Below are 20,183 nucleotides of genomic sequence, written 5' to 3'. Positions count from 1 at the left end.
CAAAACGACACCAGGCCATTTCATAGAAGTTCTCAGTCGGATTAATGGACAATGGGGTCCTTTATGACAAACTGGAGACACTAGTCCATCTGAGACATTTCCATATGATTGCTGTGCTTCACAACCCTGTGACGCCCTGACAGTGTAACATTCAAAGAAAAAAACTATGAAAACCACACCCTGTTGCTCCTTCATTCACTTGCTTGCTTTCAACTACACTTACTCCATGCTTTATGGCTTCCGGTTCTCTTCCTTTTTAGGTATGTTTACATTTTGTGTCATGGATGGCGAACGTATGTGTCAGATCAATTCCACAAAGTCTTCAAAGGCCATCTTTGCGTCCATGAGTCTGGTAGCCACTGTTTGGTTCCATGTCTAGAGACCTCCAGGGCCCATGCCTCAGTTATTGTTATAGAGGCTCAGGCTGATGAGGGGCGGGCCTATAGAGCTGCTGTAACCGCACCGGTCTGGTTGGCCAGCCGCCGGGTAATTGTCCAATGACCCGTAGGTTCACAGGGTGCCCATGTCCAGAGAGCAGGGCACTTGGGCTCAGGATGTGGGTCTGGCCTGGCTGGGAGTCCAGTGGAGGTAGACTGGCGTGGGACGGGGCAGAGGGTGAGGAGGTTGGCAGGGGGAAGTGGGGCAGCAGGATGGCGGGGGTGAGGCCGTAGCGGAGCTGGAAGACCCGGGGTGGGCCCTGGGCCACGAAGCCGTTGGGCCGCTGGGTTTCAGGGTGCTCGTCCCTCTTTACCTCCAGCGCCTTGTCCTCTCGCTCCTCTGGCTTTTTGGGTTTGCTGGAATTCTGTTTGACTCGGCTGAGCTCCTGGATTTTCTCGGCCTGAGCACGGCGGATGTGGTAGCTCTTCCTGGAGCTTTGGAAGGAGTCCAGGAACCCCTCCAAGGGCACGTTCCCCTCCATGAACTTCTCCAGGAGGTCCTGTGAAGCAGAGGCCCACAAATAAAACAGGTATCAGAAGATGACAGGAAGTCTAACAAAAGGATTCCCAACCCCTGGGAACAGTGTAAACACAGCCCCACATGTAAAAGTGGGTTTCAAATTGACTTGTAATGCTTTGCCATGAAATTTGACACAGTTGTGTTGATAATTTCATTGCGAGAGAGTTTATTTTACATGGGCCAAAATGGTATATCCAGTAACACTTCCACTGGAACAGCCCTAGAATGACTATAATCAGTCTGACTGTCAACTGTACCCCCAGCCACAGGGAGCAGGTGGAAAAACCTGTCTAGCCTAGTATTGGGGGAGTGAATAATTGATGACAGTCTGCACAGCCCACCTCCCCACTCTAACCTCTGCCTGAGCATAGTCAATGGGAATGACTCAATTTGCATGAAGCCACCAGCTACGCACTCAAAAAAGGTTTGGGTCATTATTGTGTCTCTTCCATATCAGAGCAGCACAAATGGTCCCCACGGTACCACCATAATTTCCCTGGACATTTCTTTCTTCACAGTTGCCAGCTGTAGATGGCTTGACACTAGGCTTGGACGATATACCGTTTATACAGGTATACCGGGGTATTTCGAAATACCGACGGTAAATTATATTTTTTTGGGGGGGTGCGTGCTACGCCACTGCTTATAACTAACTATAAGTTAAATATAACTATTAGAAATCTAAGATGTATCAAATAAATTATATCCAGCTCAGGGCTACAGCTATGCATTTGGTTTGCTAACTTGCTAGATGTCAAGATCAAGCTTCTTGGTTACAGCAGAGACATTCAATCCCCTCCTGGATCAAGATCCCTGTTGCCTAAATTGTTTTGTGCGTCAATATATTTATATATATTTTTGAAATAACGCCCCTTGTGTGCACATTCGGTAATACCATATACCCCGGTATGGTACAGAAACGGTATGATGGTATGAAAATCTGGATACCGCCAAATCCTACACAATCAACCCTCCTATGATGTTACCTTCGGCCTCGGGGGCTGAAATTTGTCAGCTTCAACAGGGAGCCGCTAAAGATTTTAATGTCTGGCACTGGCGATACATAAAACCAAATTGCTGCCCTAACTGCCATTCATTAGATAAATTGATTGTGTTAGGCCTCCTGTAGCTCAGTTGGTAGAGCATGGGGCTTGCAATGCCAGGGTTGTGGGTTCGATTCCCACGGGGGGCCAGTATGAAAAATGTATGCACTCACTAACTGTAAGTAGCTCTGGATAAGAGCGTCTGCTAAATGACTAAAATGTAAATGTAATTGTGTGAAATCCATTTAATAAACAAATGGGCCATTTATTTACGGCCGCGAGCTGGACAGCCTTGCATGGATATATGTTGGAAGGATTGTGTGTGGGGGGATAGTCTGGGGTAGTAAGCCTTTCTCATGATGGGAACGTGCTGTATAGGACTGTAGTCTGTTATAAATAATAATATAATATGCCATTTAGCAGATGCTTTTATCCAAAGCGACTTACAGTCATGCGTGCATACATTTTTTTTTTTTTGTGTATGGGTGGTCCCGGGGATCGAACCCACTACCTTAGCGTTACAAGCGCCGTGCTCTACCAGCTGAGCTACAGAGGACCACACTCACGGTTATACAGTCACTTACATATATGGTTTGTTTAAATGAAGGTTTACAAGGACCACTTGCTAATGGATCAAGCTCAATAACTGTGTAGCGCCATACATTCCTCTCTAAATAAAATGTTTTATCACCTAGGACAGTATGAGGGCAGATGAAATGTGTATAGTTTGCACAAATTGCCCTGTAAAAATAACCTTTCCTACAAGGGTGAAAACATACCAATGTGGGCATGTTTGCTGGGTAGTGTCTTGGTTATAGTATGAAGGAGCTGAATGTAGTTGTATGAAAATTGTAGCTTTAGGTTAAAGAGGTATTTCAATTGTTCAGTAAACCGTGGCAGTCAAGGTGCAGTGCACATTAAAAAAGTAGCTGATGCGGGTGAAAAAAGGACACTTCTACACTACAGGTCAAAAACACCTCAATTTTTCCAGTTTTTATTGAAATTCACACAGTTTTAATGTCTTAATGTACTCTGAAATTAAAGCATAGAACAAATCAACAATTGGAGACAAAAAATAAATCATGGAATTTTTTGGTTTAACAAAATGTAATCTACATTTTTGACTCATCAAAGTAGCCACCTTTTGCAGACATAACAGCCGAACACACTCGTGGCATTCTTTCTACAATGGAACTCAAATATTGTTCAGAAAGTTCTTCCCAACACTGTTGCAGAAGTTCCCACAAATGTATTGCACTTGTAGGTTGCTTTGCTTTCACCCTTCTGCCCAGTTCATCCCAAACCAGCTGGATGCGGTTAAAGTCTGAAGACTGTTCTGGCCATTCCATGATTTGAAGCCTACCGTCTTGTTCTTTTCTTCTAAGGTAGTTCTGAGGTGTGTTCTGGGTCATTATCTTGCTGTAGGAACCCCTGATCAACTAGGCGTACAACAGATGGTATTGCATGGTGCTACAAAATGCTGTGGTAGCCGTTTTGGTTCAGGGTGCCACTCACTCTGTGCAAGTCGCCGACTCTGGATCCAGCAAAAGAGCCCCAGACCATCACGCTTCCTCCTCCATGTTTGACAGTTGGTGTCACACACTGAGGAACCATCCTTTCGCCTACTCGACGGCGTACAAAAACCCTGCGTGATGAACCAAACATTTTGATTCATCGGTCCGTAAGACATTCTTCCAGTCTTCAGTAGTCCACTGGCGGTGCTTCATGGCCCAGGCAAGCCTCTTTTTCTTATTTTGCCATGTTAGCAATGGCTTTCTTACTGCCACTCCACCTGTCAAACCTGCAGCTCCAAGTCTTCTCTTCATAGTTGAAACTGAGACTTCCTTACTTCGACCAGTGTTAAGCTGTACTTGAAGCTGTTGTCATGTGAGCTGCCTATCACGCAAGCTGTTGACTCTCAGAAACTTGTCTTCTGATTCTGTTGTGGCTTTTGGTCTGCCAGACCTCATCCTGACAGAGTTTCCTCCAGTTTCCAAGTGCCTTTTGATGGTGTAGGAAACTACTCACTGACACTTTGGCTTTCTTTGCAATTTCTCTAAAGGAAAGACCTACACTTTTAAGGGTTATAATGGTCTGTCTGTCTTCCTTTGTTAATTGCCTTTTTCTCACCATTATCAAATCAAATCAAATCAAATCAAATTTTATTGGTCACATGCGCCGAATACAACAGGTGCAGACATTACAGTGAAATGCTTACTTACAGCCCTTAACCAACAGTGCATTTATTTTAAACAAAAAAAGTAAGAATAAAACAACAACAAAAAAAGTGTTGAGAGAAAAAGAGCAGAAGTAAAATAAAGTGACAGTAGGGAGGCTATATATACAGTAAAATAAAGTGACAGTAGGGAGGCTATATATACAGGGGGTACCGTTGCAGAGTCAATGTGCGGGGGCACCGGCTAGTTGAGGTAGTTGAGGTAATATGTACATGTGGGTAGAGTTAAAGTGACTATGCATAAATACTTAACAGAGTAGCAGCAGCGTAAAAAGGATGGGGTGGGGGGCAGTGCAAATAGTCCGGGTAGCCATGATTAGCTGTTCAGGAGTCTTATGGCTTGGGGGTAGAAGCTGTTGAGAAGTCTTTTGGACCTAGACTTGGCACTCCGGGTACCGCTTGCCGTGCGGTAGCAGAGAGAACAGTCTATGACTAGGGTGGCTGGAGTCTTTGACAATTTTGAGGGCCTTCCTCTGACACCGCCTGGTATAGAGGTCCTGAATGGCAGGGAGCTTTGCCCCAGTGATGTACTGGGCCGTATGCACTACCCTCTGTAGTGCCTTGCGGTCAGAGGCCAAGCAGTTGCCATACCAGGCGGTGATGCAACCAGTCAGGATGCTCTCGATGGTGCAGCTGTAGAATGTTTTGAGGATCTGAGGACCCATGCCAAATCTTTTTAGTCTCCTGAGGGGGAATAGGCTTTGTCGTGCCCTCTTCACGACTGTCTTGGTGTGTTTGGACCATGATAGTTCGTTGGTGATGTGGACACCAAGGAACTTGAAGCTCTCAACCTGTTCCACTACAGCCCCGTCGATGAGAATGGGGGCGTGCTCAGTCCTCTTTTTTTTCCTGTAGTCCACAATCATCTCCTTTGTCTTGGTCACGTTGAGGGAGAGGTTGTTGTCCTGGCACCACACGGCCAGATCTCTGACCTCCTCCCTATAGACTGTCTCATCGTTGTCGGTGATCAGGCCTACCACTGTTGTGTCGTCGGCAAACTTAATGATGGTGTTGGAGTCGTGCCTGGCCATGCAGTCATGGGTGAACAGAGAGTACAGGAGGGGACTGAGCACGCACCCCTGAGGGGCCCCCGTGTTGAGGATCAGTGTGGCAGATGTGTTGTTACCTACCCTTACCACCTGGGGGCGGCCCGTCAGGAAGTCCAGGATCCAGTTGCAGAGGGAGGTGTTTAGTCCCAGGATCCTTAGCTTAGAGATGAGCTTAGAGGGCACTATGGTGTTGAATGCTGAGCTGTAGTCAATGAATAGCATTCTCACGTAGGTGTTCCTCTTGTCCAGGTGGGAAAGGGCAGTGTGGAGTGCGATAGAGATTGCATCATCTGTGGATCTGTTGGGGCGGTATGCAAATTGGAGTGGGTCTAGGGTTTCTGGGATTATGCTGTTGATGTGAGCCATGACCAGTCTTTCAAAGCACTTCATGGCTACAGACGTCAGTGCTACGGGTCGGTAGTCATTTAGGCAGGTTATCTTAGAGTTCTTGGGCACGGGGACTATGGTGGTCTGCTTGAAACATGTTGGTATTACAGACTCAGTCAGGGACATGTTGAAAATGTCAGTGAAGACACTTGCCAGTTGGTCAGCACATGCTCGGAGTACACGTCCTGGTAATCCGTCTGGCCCTGCGGCCTTGTGAATGTTGACCTGCTTAAAAGTCTTACTCACATCGGCTACGGAGAGCGTGATCACATAGTCATCCGGAACAGCTGGTGCTCTCATGCATGCTTCAGTGTTGCTTGCCTCGAAGCGAGCATAGAAGTGGTTTAGCTCGTCTGGTAGGCTTGTGTCACTGGGCAGCTCGCGGCTGTGCTTCCCTTTGTAGTCTGTAATAGTTTTCAAGCCCTGCCACATCCGACGAGCGTCAGAGCCAGTGTAGTATGATTCAATCTTAGACCTGTATTGACTCTTTGCCTGTTTGATGGTTCGTCTGAGGTCATAGCGGGATTTCTTATAAGCGTCCGGGTTAGAGTCCCGTTCCTTGAAAGCGGCAGCTCTACCCTTTAGCTCAGTGCGGATGTTTCCTGTAATCCATGGCTTCTGGTTGGGGTATGTACGCACGGTCACTGTGGGGACGACATCATCGATGCACTTATTGATGAAGCCAGTGACTGATGTGGTGTACTCCTCAATGCTGTCTGAAGAATCCCGGAACATGTTCCAGTCTGTGCTAGCAAAACAGTCCTGTAGCTTAGCATCTGCATCATCTGACCACTTTTTTATTAACCGAATCACTGGTGCTTCCTGCTTCAGTTTTTGCTTATAAGCAGGAATCAGGAGGATAGAGTTATGGTCAGATTTGCCAAATGGAGGGCGAGGGAGAGCTTTGTATGCGTCTCTGTGTGTGGAGTAAAGGTGGTCTAGAGTTTTTTTCCCTCTGGTTGCACATTTAACATGCTGGTAGAAATTAGGTAGAACGGATTTAAGTTTCCCTGCATTAAAGTCCCCGGCCACTAGGAGCGCTGCATCTGGATGAGAGTTTTCCTGTTGATTAATGGCCTTGTACAACTCATTCAGAGCAATCTTAATGCCAGCATTGGTTTGTGGTGGTAAATAGACAGCTATGAAAAATATAGATGAAAACTCTCTTGGTAAATAGTGTGGTCTACAGCTTATCATAAGATACTCTACCTCAGGCGAGCAAAACCTCGAGACTTCCTTAGTATTTGATTTTGTGCACCAGCTGTTGTTTACAAATATACACAGACCGCCGCCCCTTTGTCTTACCAGAGTCAGACGTTCTGTCCTGCCGATGTAGCGTATAGCCTGCTAGCTGAATGTTATCATTGTTGTCGTTCAGCCACGACTCCGTGAAACATAAGATATTACAGTTTTTAATGTCCCGTTGGTAGGATAACCGTAATCTTAACTCGTCCATTTTATTCTCAAAAGATTGAACGTTGGCTAGTAGGATTGATGGGAGAGGCAGTTTACTCGCTCGCCGTCGGATCCTACAAGGCACCCGGATCTGCGTCCGCGATATCTCCGTCTCTTCCTCACGCGAATGACGGGGATCTGGGCCTTGTCGGGTGTCTGTAGGATATCCTTCGCGACCGCCTCGTTGAAGAAAAAATCTTCGTCCAATGCGAGGTGAGTAATCGCTGTCCTGATATCTAGAAGCTCTTTTTGGTTATAAGAGACGATGGCAGAAACATTATGTACAAAATAAATTACAAATAACGCGGAAAAACACACATAATAGTACAATTGGTTAGAGGGCTGTAAAACGGCAGCCATCTTCCCGGCGCTGTTCAAAAGTCATGATAGCAATATACTACTTCCTGCAGTACAACACTGTCCAAATAATGCTTAAGCGGGTGTAGTAACAGTCTGTTCCAACACTGCTTTTATACAGACAGGGTTTGTACAGTGAGGGAAAAAAGTATTTGATCCCCTGCTGATTTTGTAAGTTTGCCCACTGACAAAGACATGATCAGTCTATAATTTTAATGGTAGGTTTATTTGAACAGTGAGAGACAGAATAACAACAACAAAATCCAAAAAAACGCATGTCAAAAATGTTATAAATTGATTTGCATTTTAATGAGGGAAGTAAGTATTTGACCCCCTCTCAATCAGAAAGATTTCTGGCTCCCAGGTGTCTTTTATACAGGTAACGAGCTGAGATTAGGAGCACACTCTTAAAGGGAGTGCTCCTAATGTCAGCTTGTTACCTGTATAAAAGACACCTGTCCACAGAAGCAATCAATCAATCAGATTCCAAACTCTCCACCATGGCCAAGACCAAAGAGCTCTCCAAGGATGTCAGGGACAAGATTGTAGACCTACACAAGGCTGGAATGGGCTACAAGACCATCGCCAAACAGCTTGGTGAGAAGATGACAACAGTTGGTGCGATTATTCGCAAATGGAAGAAACACAAAATAACTGTCAATCTCCCTCGGCCTTGGGCTCCATGCAAGATCTCACCTCGTGGAGTTGCAATGATCATGAGAACGGTGAGGAATCAGCCCAGAACTACACGGGAGGATCTTGTCAATGATCTTAAGGCAGCTGGGACCATAGTCACCAAGAAAACAATTGGTAACACCCTACGCCGTGAAGGACTAAAATCCTGCAGCGCCCGCAAGGTCCCCCTGCTCAAGAAAGCACATACAGTGAGGGAAAAAAGTATTTGATCCCCTGCTGATTTTGTACGTTTGCCCACTGACAAAGACATGATTAGTCTATAATTTTAATGGTAGGTTTATTTGAACAGTGAAAGACAGAATAACAATAATAACATCCAGAAAAACACATGTCAAAAATGCTATAAATTGATTTGCATTTTAATGAGGGAAATAAGTATTTGACCCCTCTGCAAAACATGACTTAGTACTTGGTTGAAAAACCCTTGTTGGCAATCAGAGGTCAGACGTTTCTTGTAGTTGGCCACCAGGTTTGCAAACATCTCAGGAGGGATTTTGTTCCATTCCTCTTTGCAGATCTTCTCCAAGTCATTAAGGTTTCGAGGCTGACGTTTGGCAACTCGAACCTTCAGCTCCCTCCACATATTTTCTATGGGATTAAGGTCTGGAGACTGGCTAGGCCACTCCAGGACCTTAATGTGCTTCTTCTTGAGCCACTCCTTTGTTGCCTTGGCCATGTGTTTTGGGTCCTGTCCCCTTAGCAGAAAAACACCCCCAAAGCATAATGTTTCCACCTCCATGTTTGTCGGTGGGGATGGTGTTCTTGGGGTCATAGGCAGCATTCCTCCTCCTCCAAACACAGCGAGTTGAGTTGATGCCAAAGAGCTCGATTTTGGTCTCATCTGACCACAACACTTTCACCCAGTTCTCCTCTGAATCATTCAGATGTTCATTGGCAAACTTCAGAAGGCCCTGTATACAGTGGGGGAAAAAAGTATTTAGTCAGCCACCAATTGTGCAAGTTCTCCCACTTAAAAAGATGAGAGAGGCCAGTAATTTTCATCATAGGTACACGTCAACTATGACAGACAAAATGAGATTTTTTTTCTCCAGAAAATCACATTGTAGGATTTTTAATGAATTTATTTGCAAATTATGGTGGAAAATAAGTATTTGGTCAATAACAAAAGTTTCTCAATACTTTGTTATATACCCTTTGTTGGCAATGACACAGGTCAAACGTTTTCTGTAAGTCTTCACAAGGTTTTCACACACTGTTGCTGGTATTTTGGCCCATTCCTCCATGCAGATCTCCTCTAGAGCAGTGATGTTTTGGGGCTGTCGCTGGGCAACACGGACTTTCAACTCCCTCCAAAGATTTTCTATGGGGTTGAGATCTGGAGACTGGTTAGGCCACTCCAGGACCTTGAAATGCTTCTACTGAAGCCACTCCTTCGTTGCCCGGGCGGTGTGTTTGGGATCATTGTCATGCTGAAAGACCCAGCCACGTTTCATCTTCAATGCCCTTGCTGATGGAAGGAGGTTTTCACTCAAAATCTCACGATACATGGCCCCATTCATTCTTTCCTTTACACGGATCAGTCGTCCTGGTCCCTTTGCAGAAAAACAGCCCCAAAGCATGATGTTTCCACCCCCCATGCTTCACAGTAGGTATGGTGTTCTTTGGATGCAACTCAGCATTCTTTGTCCTCCAAACACGACGAGTTGAGTTTTTACCAAAAGGTTCTATTTTGGTTTCATCTGACCATATGACATTCTCCCAATCCTCTTCTGGATCATCCAAATGCACTCTAGCAAACTTCAGACGGGCCTGGACACGTGGCTTAAGCAGGGGGACACGTCTGACACTGCAGGATTTGAGTCCCTGGCGGCGTAGTGTGTTACTGATGGTAGGCTTTGTTACTTTGGTCCCAGCTCTCTGCAGGTCATTCACTAGGTATCCCCGTGTGGTTCTGGGATTTTTGCTCACCGTTCTTGTGATCATTTTGACCCCACGGGGTGAGATCTTGCGTGGAGCCCCAGATCGAGGGAGATTATCAGTGGTCTTGTATGTCTTCCATTTCCTAATAATTGCTCCCACAGTTGATTTCTTCAAACCAAGCTGCTTACCTATTGCAGATTCAGTCTTCCCAGCCTGGTGCAGGTCTACAATTTTGTTTCTGGTGTCCTTTGACAGCTCTTTGGTCTTGGCCATAGTGGAGTTTGGAGTGTGACTGTTTGAGGTTGTGGACAGGTGTCTTGTATACTGATAACAAGTTCAAACAGGTGCCATTAATACAGGTAACGAGTGGAGGACAGAGGAGCCTCTTAAAGAAGAAGTTACAGGTCTGTGAGAGCCAGAAATCTTGCTTGTTTGTAGGTGACCAAATACTTATTTTCCACCATAATTTGCAAATAAATTCATAAAAAATCCTACAATGTGATTTTCTGGATTTTTTTCCCTAATTTTATCTGTCATAGTTGACGTGTACCTATGATGAAAATTACAGGCCTATCTCATCTTTTTAAGTTGGAGAACTTGCACAATTGGTGGCTGACTAAATACTTTTTTTCCCCACTGTATGTTGAGCAATATGTTTGGAACATCGAATCGCAATAATACATATCACACATATCGAATCGTGATAATATCGTATCGTGAGGTCTGTGTGGATTTCTGTTAACCATCTGGTCGTCAATAACATTGTGCGTTTAATAAGAAAATTAACATTTGAAAGACCTGATTATTTTAAAATCATAAGGTCAAGGCAAATGTTCTCGTTCAAATTGTAGACATTTCTATTGAAATCGTTGCCAGATGTAGTATAGTGCACAAAACTTTGCACAAAATCCTTTGTTTGATCTCGCTTGAAAAAGGCAACCAGTACAGTGTGGATCCTAACTCCCGCAGCCTTAAATACTCAAGTATGCATGAGTTTCATGGACTATTCCTAGAATCTGTCCGATTTTACTGGAGAACAGAATGAACAAAAGTGGCCTGGCTGTCGACTTGCATGGAGGCTTTTCAATTATTCTACACTAGTGCTGACAATGCAAAGAACGCACTCAGTGGTTTATGCTAAGACCCAACAATCGAGCTCAGGCTTTGGATTTACCTCAGACTGTTCCTCAGCACGCGCCACGTCTTCGTGGAGAAGATTTTGTGCTGTTTGGAGGCTGTGCTTCTGTGTGTGGGCATCTGCAAGGACAAAGAAACATAATTGATTCACAGGGAATGACAGAGACAGAGGGAGCAGTTAATTACATAAAAGAGCTTACCAAAAAGAGTGACTTATGACTAGCTCAAGACTGAGGGTGGTTCAGTCAATGAGAAACCAGGAGAGATTAAATCATTTTAAAACACAAATAACCTTTAGTGTAGTGAAGGGAGATAAATATAATAATAATATGCCATTTAGCAGACGCTTTTATCCAAAGCGACTTACAGTCATGCGTGCATACATTTTTTGTGTATGGGTGGTCCCGGGGATCGAACCCACTACCTTGGCGTTACAAGCGCCGTGCTCTACCAGCTGAGCTACAGAGGACCACAGAGGACTTTCTTTTGTCTCGGTGAGAGGGGCTGGGGAGCTGTAAACGTTGCCTGTGAGCAAACATTTCAAAACATTGAGGTTTGCTCAGCTGAAGAAAAACCTCTGGCGCTTCTCTCAGCCTGTCAACCAACCCGTGAGAGAGGCGTCCACACACAAGGTTCCACTTCCATTGAAAAATGTTTGCAGTGTCATCAGTAGGCATTAAACCATGACATTCGGGAGTCTCAATTTTTTTCATGGAACCTACTTTTTTTTATGGGTCTAATAGTAAAGACACAATTTAATGGTATTTTGTTATTACCTTTTTAATTTGGCATGAACATAACCAGTCATCTTGTTGTCAAACAAATACAAAAAGTATGCTACCTGCGCATGTTTGTCCACTCCAAAATAATTCCAGCATTATTCCAGCACTGTGCACTCAAGCCATTTGATGAATGGAAAGAGACATTTGTTACAAAACACCAAAAAGTGTAATGACAGTAACATTAGTACTTTAAGAAAATGTTTTTATATACAGTACCAGTCAAAAGTTTGGACACACCTACTCATTCATGGGTTTTTCTTTAATTGTTACTATTTTCTACATTGTAGAATAATAGTGAAGACATCAAAACTATGAAATAAATATGAATCATGTAGTAACCAAAAAAGTGTTAAACAAATCAAAATATATTTGATATTTGAGATTCTTCAAAGTAGCCACCCTTTGCCTTGATGACAGCTTTGCACACTCTTGGTGTTCTCTCAACCAGCTTCATAAGGTAGTCACCTGGAATGCATTTCAATTAACAGGTGTGCCTTCTTAAAAGTTAATTTGTGGAATTTCTTTCCTTCTTAATGCGTTTGAGCCCATCAGTTGTGTTGTGACAAGGTAGGGGTGTTATACAGAAGATAGCCCTATTTGGTAAAATACCAAGTCTATATTATGGCAATAACAGCTCAAATAAGCAAGAGAAACGACAGTCCATCATTACTTTAAGACATGAAGGTCAGTCAATACGGAACATTTCAAGAACTTTGAAAGTTTCTTCAAGTGCAGTCGCAAAAACCATAAAGCGCTCTCATGAGGACCGCCACAGGAAAGGAAGACCCAGAGTGACCTCTACTACAGAGGATAAGTTCATTAGAGTTAACTGCACCTCAGATTGCAGCCCAAATAAATGCTTCACAAAGTTCAAGTAACAGACACATCTCAACATCAACTGTTCAGAGGAGACTGTGTGAATCAGGCCTAACCTACAAAGCACTACATGGGCTTGCTCCTACCTATCTCTCCGATTTGGTCCTGCCGTACATACCTACACGTACACTACGGTCACAAGACGCAGGCCTCCTTATTGTCCCTAGAACTTCTAAGCAAACAGCTGGAGGCAGGGCTTTCTCCTATAGAGCTCAATTTTTATGGAATGGTCTATCTATCCATGTGAGAGACGCAGACTCGGTCTCGACTTTTAAGTCTTTACTGAAGACTCATCTCTTCAGTAGGTCCTATGAGTGAGTGTAGTCTGGCCCAGGGGTGCAAAGGTGAATGGCAAGGCACTGGAGCGACGAACCGCCCTTGCTGTCTCTGCCTGGCCGGCTCCCCTCTCTCCACTGGGATTCTCTGCCTCTGACCCTATTACGGGGGCTGAGTCACTGGCTTACTAGTGCTCTTCCATGCCGTCCCTAGGAGGGGTGCGTCACATGAGTGGGTTGAGTCACAGACGTGATCTTCCTGTCCGGTTTTGCGCCCCCTCGGGCTCGTGCCGTGGAGGAGATCTTCGTGGGCTATACTCAGCCTTGTCTCAGGGTAGTAAGTTGGTGGTCTGTTGATGTCCCTCTAGTGGTGTGGGGGCTGTGCTTTGGCAATGTGGGTGGGGTTATATCCTGCCTGGTTGGCCCTGTCTGGGGGTATCGTCGGACGGGGCCACAGTGTCCCCCGACCCACCCCTGTCTCAGTCTCCAGTATCTATAATGCAATAGTCTATGTGCAGGGGGGCTAGGGTCAGTCTGTTATATCTGGTGTAATTCTCCTGTCTTATCTGGTGTCCTGTGTGAATTTAAGTATGCTCCCGCTAATTCTCTCTCTCTCCCTCTCCTCCCGGAGGACCTGAGCCCAAGGATCTTGCCTCAGGACTACCTGGCCTGATGACTCTTGGCTGTCCCCGGTCCACCTGGTCGTGCTGCTGCTCCAGTTTCAACTGTTCTGCCTGAGGCTAGGGAACCCTGACATGTTCACCGGACGTGCTACCTTGTCCCGGACCTGCTGTTTTCGACTCTCTCTCGCTCTCTACCGCACCTGCTGTCTCGACCTCTGAATGCTCGGCTATGAAAAGCCAACTGACATTTACTCCTGAGGTACTGACCTGTTGCACCCTCTACAACCACTGATGATTATTTGACCCTGCTGGTCATCTATGAACGTTTGAACATCTTGAAGAACAATTTGGCCTTAAATGGCCATGTACTCTTATAATCTCCACCCAGCACAGCCAGAAGAGGACTGGTCACCCCTCAGAGCCTGGTTCCTCTCTAGGTTTCTTAGTAGGTTCCTGCCTTTCTAGGGAGTTTTTCCTAGCCATCGTGCTTCTACATCTGCATTGCTTGCTGTTTGGGGTTTTAGGCTGGGTTTCTGTATAGCACTTTGTGACATCTGCTGATGTAAAAAGGGCTTTATAAATACATTTGATTGACTGGTGTTTTTACCAGTTTTAGTTGAACGTGTCTCCACAAGATGTTCCCTTTTAAAGACCCAACAAGTCACTTCAGTCAACCAATGATAATGGTTTATTCTGAGCACCACAGGCAGTGGATAAACACATAAAACAACAAACCATAGTGAACGTTCCAACAACAAGCCCATTAATAATCCTAACCAACAGTAAGGCCTCTTCTGGCAAGAGCTGTGTGAACATGTACCTTCATATACGTGAGAACCACGCATGCATGAAGGGGAAATGGTGAGGCGAGGTGTGCCACGTGCATGACCCTGTGCTCCAATTGTTGGGGGTGTAATGGAAGGCGACAGACAGCCAAACAAACACTCCAGGAGCAGCTGCATTTGACCTACATTGAGGGGAGAAATAATTCAGCAGGGCTGGAGGCTAACTGGCTAAAACAATAGCACTACCCGGTCCTTCTCTGGGCGGAATGGTTGGGGGGAGAGCAACACCACCCCCAGACTAGCTGGCTAATGGGTGTCGGCAAATGGGGATCCTAATAAATCAAATCAAGCCTCTGGGAGTGGCAGTTGGCGCGCTGACACCCACAGCAGAGGATTGAGACTTTTGCTCCCCACTGTTTTCAGAAAACAAGATATGGTCAGTTAGCTGCCCCTCTTATCTGAAGCAATGGTGAACTCATGAAAGCAACGCATCCCTGGGTGGGCTTGAACTACTAACCTTTCAGTTAAGAGCGAAACACGATAGCCGATTGTGCCAAGATACAGGAGCTATAGAAATCTGACATAGCCTGACTTACTGTATGAATGTAAGCCCTACTTTTTCCACATTTTGTTACGTTACAGCCTTATTCTTATTCCTTATTCCTCATCAACCTACACACAATACCCCATAATGACGAAGTGAAAACAGCTTTAATTTTTTGTGTGCAAATGTATTAAAACTAAAGAAAATAATTACCTTATTTACATAAGTATTCAGACTCTTTGCTATGAGACTCGAACTTGAGCTCAGGTGCATTCTGTTTCCATTGATCATCCTTGAGATGTTTCTACAACTTGATTGGAATCCATCTGTGGTAAATTCAATTGATTGGACATGATTTGGAAAGGCACACACCTGTCTATATAAGGTCCCACAGTTGACAGTGCATGTCAGAGCAAAAAAAAAAGCCATGAGGTCGAAGAAATTGTCTGTAAAGCTCAGAGACAGGATTGTGTCGAGGCACAGATCTGGGGAAGGGTACCAAAACATTTCTGCAGCATTGAAGGTCCCCAAGAACACAGTGGCCTCCATCATTCTTAAATGGAAGTAGTTTGGAACCACCAAGACTCTTCCTAGAGTTGGCCGCCCGGCCAAAATTAGCAATCGGAGAAGAAGGGCCTTGGTCAGGGAGGTGACCAAGAACCCGATGGTCACTCTGAAAGAGCTCCAGAGTTCCTCTGCAGCACTCCACCAATCAGGCCTTTATGGAAGCCACTGCTCAGTAAAAGGCACTTAACAGCTCGCTTGGAGTTTGCCAAAAGGCACCTAAAGGACTTTCAGACCAGGCACCTAAAGGACTTTCAGACCAAGATTCTCTGGTCTGATGAAACCAATATTGAACTCTTTGGCCTGAATGCCAAGCGTCACGTCTGAAGGAAACCTGGCACCATCCCTATGGTGAAGCATGGTGGTGGCAGCATCATGCAGTGGGGATGTTTTTCAGTGTCGAGGGAAAGATGAACGGAGCAAAGTATAGAGATCCTTGATGAAAACCTGCTCCAGAGCGCTCAGGACCTCAGACTGGGGCGAAGGTTCAACTTCCAACAGGACAACAACCCTATGCACACAGCCAAGACAACGCAGGAGTGGCTTCGGGATGTCTCTGAATGTCCTTGAGTGGCCCAGTCAGAGCCCGGACTTCAACCCGATCGAACATCTCTGGAGAGACCTGAAAACAGCTGTGCAGCGACGCTCCCCATCCAACCTGACAGAGCTTGACAGGATCTGCAGAGAAGAATGGGAGAAACTCCCCAAATACAGGTGTGCCAAGCTTGTAGCGTCATACCCAAGAAGACTCAATGCTGTAATCGCTGCCAAAGGTGCATCAACAAAGTACTGAGTAAAGGGTCTGAATACTTATGCAAATGTATATTTCCGTTTTTTATTTTTAGTACATTTGCTAAAATTTAATAAAACCTGTTTTTGCTTTGTCATTATAGGCTATTGTGTGTAGATTGATGAGGGGGGGAAAACGATTTAATCCATTTTAGAATAAGGCTGTAATGTAACAAAGTGTAATGCACTGTAGCTGTATGTCAACAGTAGGATGCTAATGATGTGATAATAGCCAGTTCACCAACAACAACAAGGCATGTTGAATGAATGGTAGCAAGCTCATATAAGTGTAGTTCAGTTGTTTCATACTCCAAATACAGTAGGCTAGACTACTACATTGCATCCAGTAATTTAATTATTCTGAATTTTGTCCCCAAACAAAATTGACACCTACTAATTACATTAATCATTACCCCTAAATTTAACCTAGAACATGTGAAAGTGTCATTGAGACCACCTCAATTTCATTTAGGATCAAACACTAGACTACTGTGTTGGCTACATTGTTTGATATCATTTAAGACTCTAGGGTTCAGGAAATAGCAGTTACAGGTTTTTCAAAAATGCAAAATGCGCTAACTTCTTGCTCCAACTTCACTGACCCCCTCCGGACCTCTCCCCTACCCGACCTTAGGCCTACATCAGCACCACGTTGTCAGAAAATCCCAGGGACAGCCCTGAATATACATTTAAACACATTTCTAGTTAGCTACTGAAGAGCAGCCAATTGCCAAGTACCCATAAGTCTATAGCCTACCATTCCTACTGAGGCAGTCTTCTGCCAACATCATTATTAGGCTAAAAAGGTGCATTTGCCACCCAAGTCATAGACTGTTCTCTCTGCTACTGCAAGGCAAGCGGTACTGGAGCGCCAAGTCTGGGACCAAAAGGCTCGTGAACAGCTTCTACCCCCAAGCCATAAGACTGCTGAACAGTTCATCAAATGGCTACCCGGACTATTTGCATTGACCCCCTTTTTTTTTTACTGACTCTCTTGAACTGTCTCTATGCACACTCACTGGACTCTACCCACAAACTCACACATACTACACTGACACTCCAACAAACACATACTATACACACACACCCTACATATGCTCCCACACACAAAACGCACACACAGACACACTTTCACACTCTTTCACACACTTCACATACGCTGCTGCTACTCTGTTTATTATCTGTCCTGATTGCCTAGTAACTATTACCCCTTCCTACATGTACATATTAGCACAACTACTCCGTACCCCTGCACATTGACTCGGTACCGGTACACCTTGTATATAGCGTTGTTATTGGTATTTTATTGTGTTACTATTTCCTTTTTTTATCTTGCTAATTTTGAATTACTTTTTAACTGCATTGTTGGGAAAGGGCCCGTAAGTAAGCATTTCACAGTAAAGTCTACACCTGTTGTATTCGGCGCAGGTGACAAATTAAAGTTGATTTGAGCGGGGTAGGTGTCGGGTGCGTCGTCGTGGGGCCCGGGGTGCCACCGCCACCGCACTGGTACTCATAAAAGTGGTACTCATAAAAATTATTCAAGGTTGGCAGATCTGGTAATGGATTTTATTGACAAAACACTGACCACAGTAGAAACAGGCCCATGTTAATCTGTATATGAACTGATTATTGATAAGACATTTGAAAAAGAGAATGCAGTACACTGAACATTTTGTGAAATCCTTTGAAACTACAGTGTCCTTCCAAACACTTCCTTGGACAACTCTTTCAGTAAAGCATACAGTATAAAGGTCTCCAAGCAAGCCAACAGAAGACCGATTTCATGATTGAACTGCAGCTGACATTGTCTCGTCAATGGCTATTAGATAGAATTCCTGCTGACTGGTATGCCTGAAGCACTGCAGCTAGACGTCAATTTAAGGCCATGTGTCCAAAGGAATCTCATATTTTCCAATGTTAATGTACTGTATCTATCAGCTCATACTGATGCCACGCAAATAGGTCATAGTATCACAGATGCGGCCTCGCAGGGCTTGGAATATTTGAGTGTTCCGAATTAGCCAGTGGGTCAGCAGTAAATTATAACCCTGCAGGACCCTGGCCCAGTTTAGATGCCTACATAGCCCAACATGTCTTCTCTCTCAAATTAGGTCAGGATGAAAAAGACAAAGCACACAAGCTCCGAGGCCACTTCATACAGCAAAACGAAAGCCCCCTCACACACACACATATGTACACACACACACAGACACTCTTCCTGTCAATAACAGTGGGTGTTATTTGATCTGTGGAGATAAATACCGCTGACTGGTGCTGCTCAGCTTGACTGGGGATGATAAAATTAGCTTGATGGGCTTCACACAAAGAGATGCACACTGATGTTTCCTGAATGTGTCACCCTGTCTCCTCAAAGCTTTTTATAACACAATACACTGTGCTGACATCATCTATTCCTCCCTATGACAAGTTTGGTAGAGACTCCCCAAAATCTTTTAGGATGTAGATGAGGCAGAGAAAATGCACACCAGCATCTTGTGTAATGTGATTTGTACAGAATGGTTTCTCAGATCAAAAGAGACAGTGTGCAAGCAGAGGATGTTAGAGCATAGTGCTTGCTCTCCAGACTGACGCTGAGTGTGTAGCAACTCTGTGGCTTCATCTTTACTTTACCACAGTCTGGCAACAGCAACACAGTTAGCAGCCAGTGCCTTCAGCAGCTAAAAATAACAATGCATGGCCATCATATTTGCAAAGTTTATCATAGAAAGAATGTAGCCAGCTACATTCCCTAATGTTTTCCTTAATAAGAAGCATTTTAGATCTGCGTTTTAAAAAACACACCAAGATATTTCTTGTGCGTTTTTATCTTTTTTCTCTGCGTGAAAAATGCAGAATTCGGCGTTAACGTGAACCCTAAGTTTAACTTGCTAGTTATCTAAGTAAGTGGCTGAATTAATAAGCAGATGGGGCATGGTATAGTGGTAGCTTTCTGCCATGTTTGAGAAATCTGTACAGCTGCCAATGCTATCTTGATTTTCTTACGGTTTTTTCTCCTCTCCGTTCTCGGCCCATCTGCTCCTCCCCCCGTCTTCTCAGAGCAGACAGGCCTGTTGCCCTAGCGACTCCAGACTCCACACAGACACAGCGTGTACACATGCTGAACCAGAGCCAGTACTGTTCTTCCTTCAGACAAGCATGTGTCAAAACTTTGTTAATTTGCACGTCTCTTGTTCACATTCGCTTGTAAATGTCCAAACTCACCAAAAATGACATTTGGTAGCTCCTACCTATATACACTACCGTTCAAAAGTTTGGGGTCACTTAGAAATGTCCTTGTTTTCGAAAGAAAAGCAATTTTTTTGTCCATTAAAATAACATCAAATTGATCAGAAATACAGTGTAGACATTGTTCATGTTGTAAATGGCTATTGTAGCTGGAAAGGGCTGATTTTTTATGGAATATCTACATTGGCGTACAGAGGCCCATTATCAGCAACCATCAGTCCTGTGTTCCAATGGCACGTTGTGTTTGCTAATCCAAGTTTATCATTTTAAAAGGCTAATTGCTCATTAGAAAACCCTTTTGCAATTATGTTAGCACAGCTGAAAACTGTTGTAATGATTAAAGAAGCAATAAAACTGGCCTTCTTGAGACTAGAGTATCTGGAGCATCAGCAATTGAAAGCAGAAATGAAAGAGAACTTTACCGATGTCAATTAGATTGTTGATGATGCATCGATCATTCTATCGGTTTATGACATTCTGGTGAGCAAGGCTTTATTT

At 44.5% G+C, this 20,183-nt stretch overlaps 1 protein-coding gene across 1 annotated transcript in view; it reads right to left on the bottom strand.

Annotated features, from left to right (window-relative positions):
* Positions 1-276: 276 nt before the first annotated feature.
* Positions 277-20,183, bottom strand: part of LOC121551181 (vacuolar protein sorting-associated protein 37D) — a 36,815-nt gene continuing 16,908 nt past the window's right edge. The window contains exons 3-4 of the mRNA XM_041863729.2: positions 11,236-11,318; positions 277-937 (exon numbers count right to left, since the gene is read on the bottom strand). Coding sequence (XP_041719663.1) covers positions 410-937; positions 11,236-11,318 — 611 coding nt within the window. The 3' untranslated portion in view covers positions 277-409. The remainder of the gene's footprint in view (positions 938-11,235; positions 11,319-20,183) is intronic.

The sequence above is a fragment of the Coregonus clupeaformis genome, chromosome 35 (genome assembly GCF_020615455.1).
Source record: "Coregonus clupeaformis isolate EN_2021a chromosome 35, ASM2061545v1, whole genome shotgun sequence".
Classification (NCBI taxonomy): Eukaryota; Metazoa; Chordata; class Actinopteri; order Salmoniformes; family Salmonidae; genus Coregonus; species Coregonus clupeaformis.
Note: the sequence above shows the minus strand (reverse complement) of the source record. Positions and strands in the feature narration are given on the sequence as shown.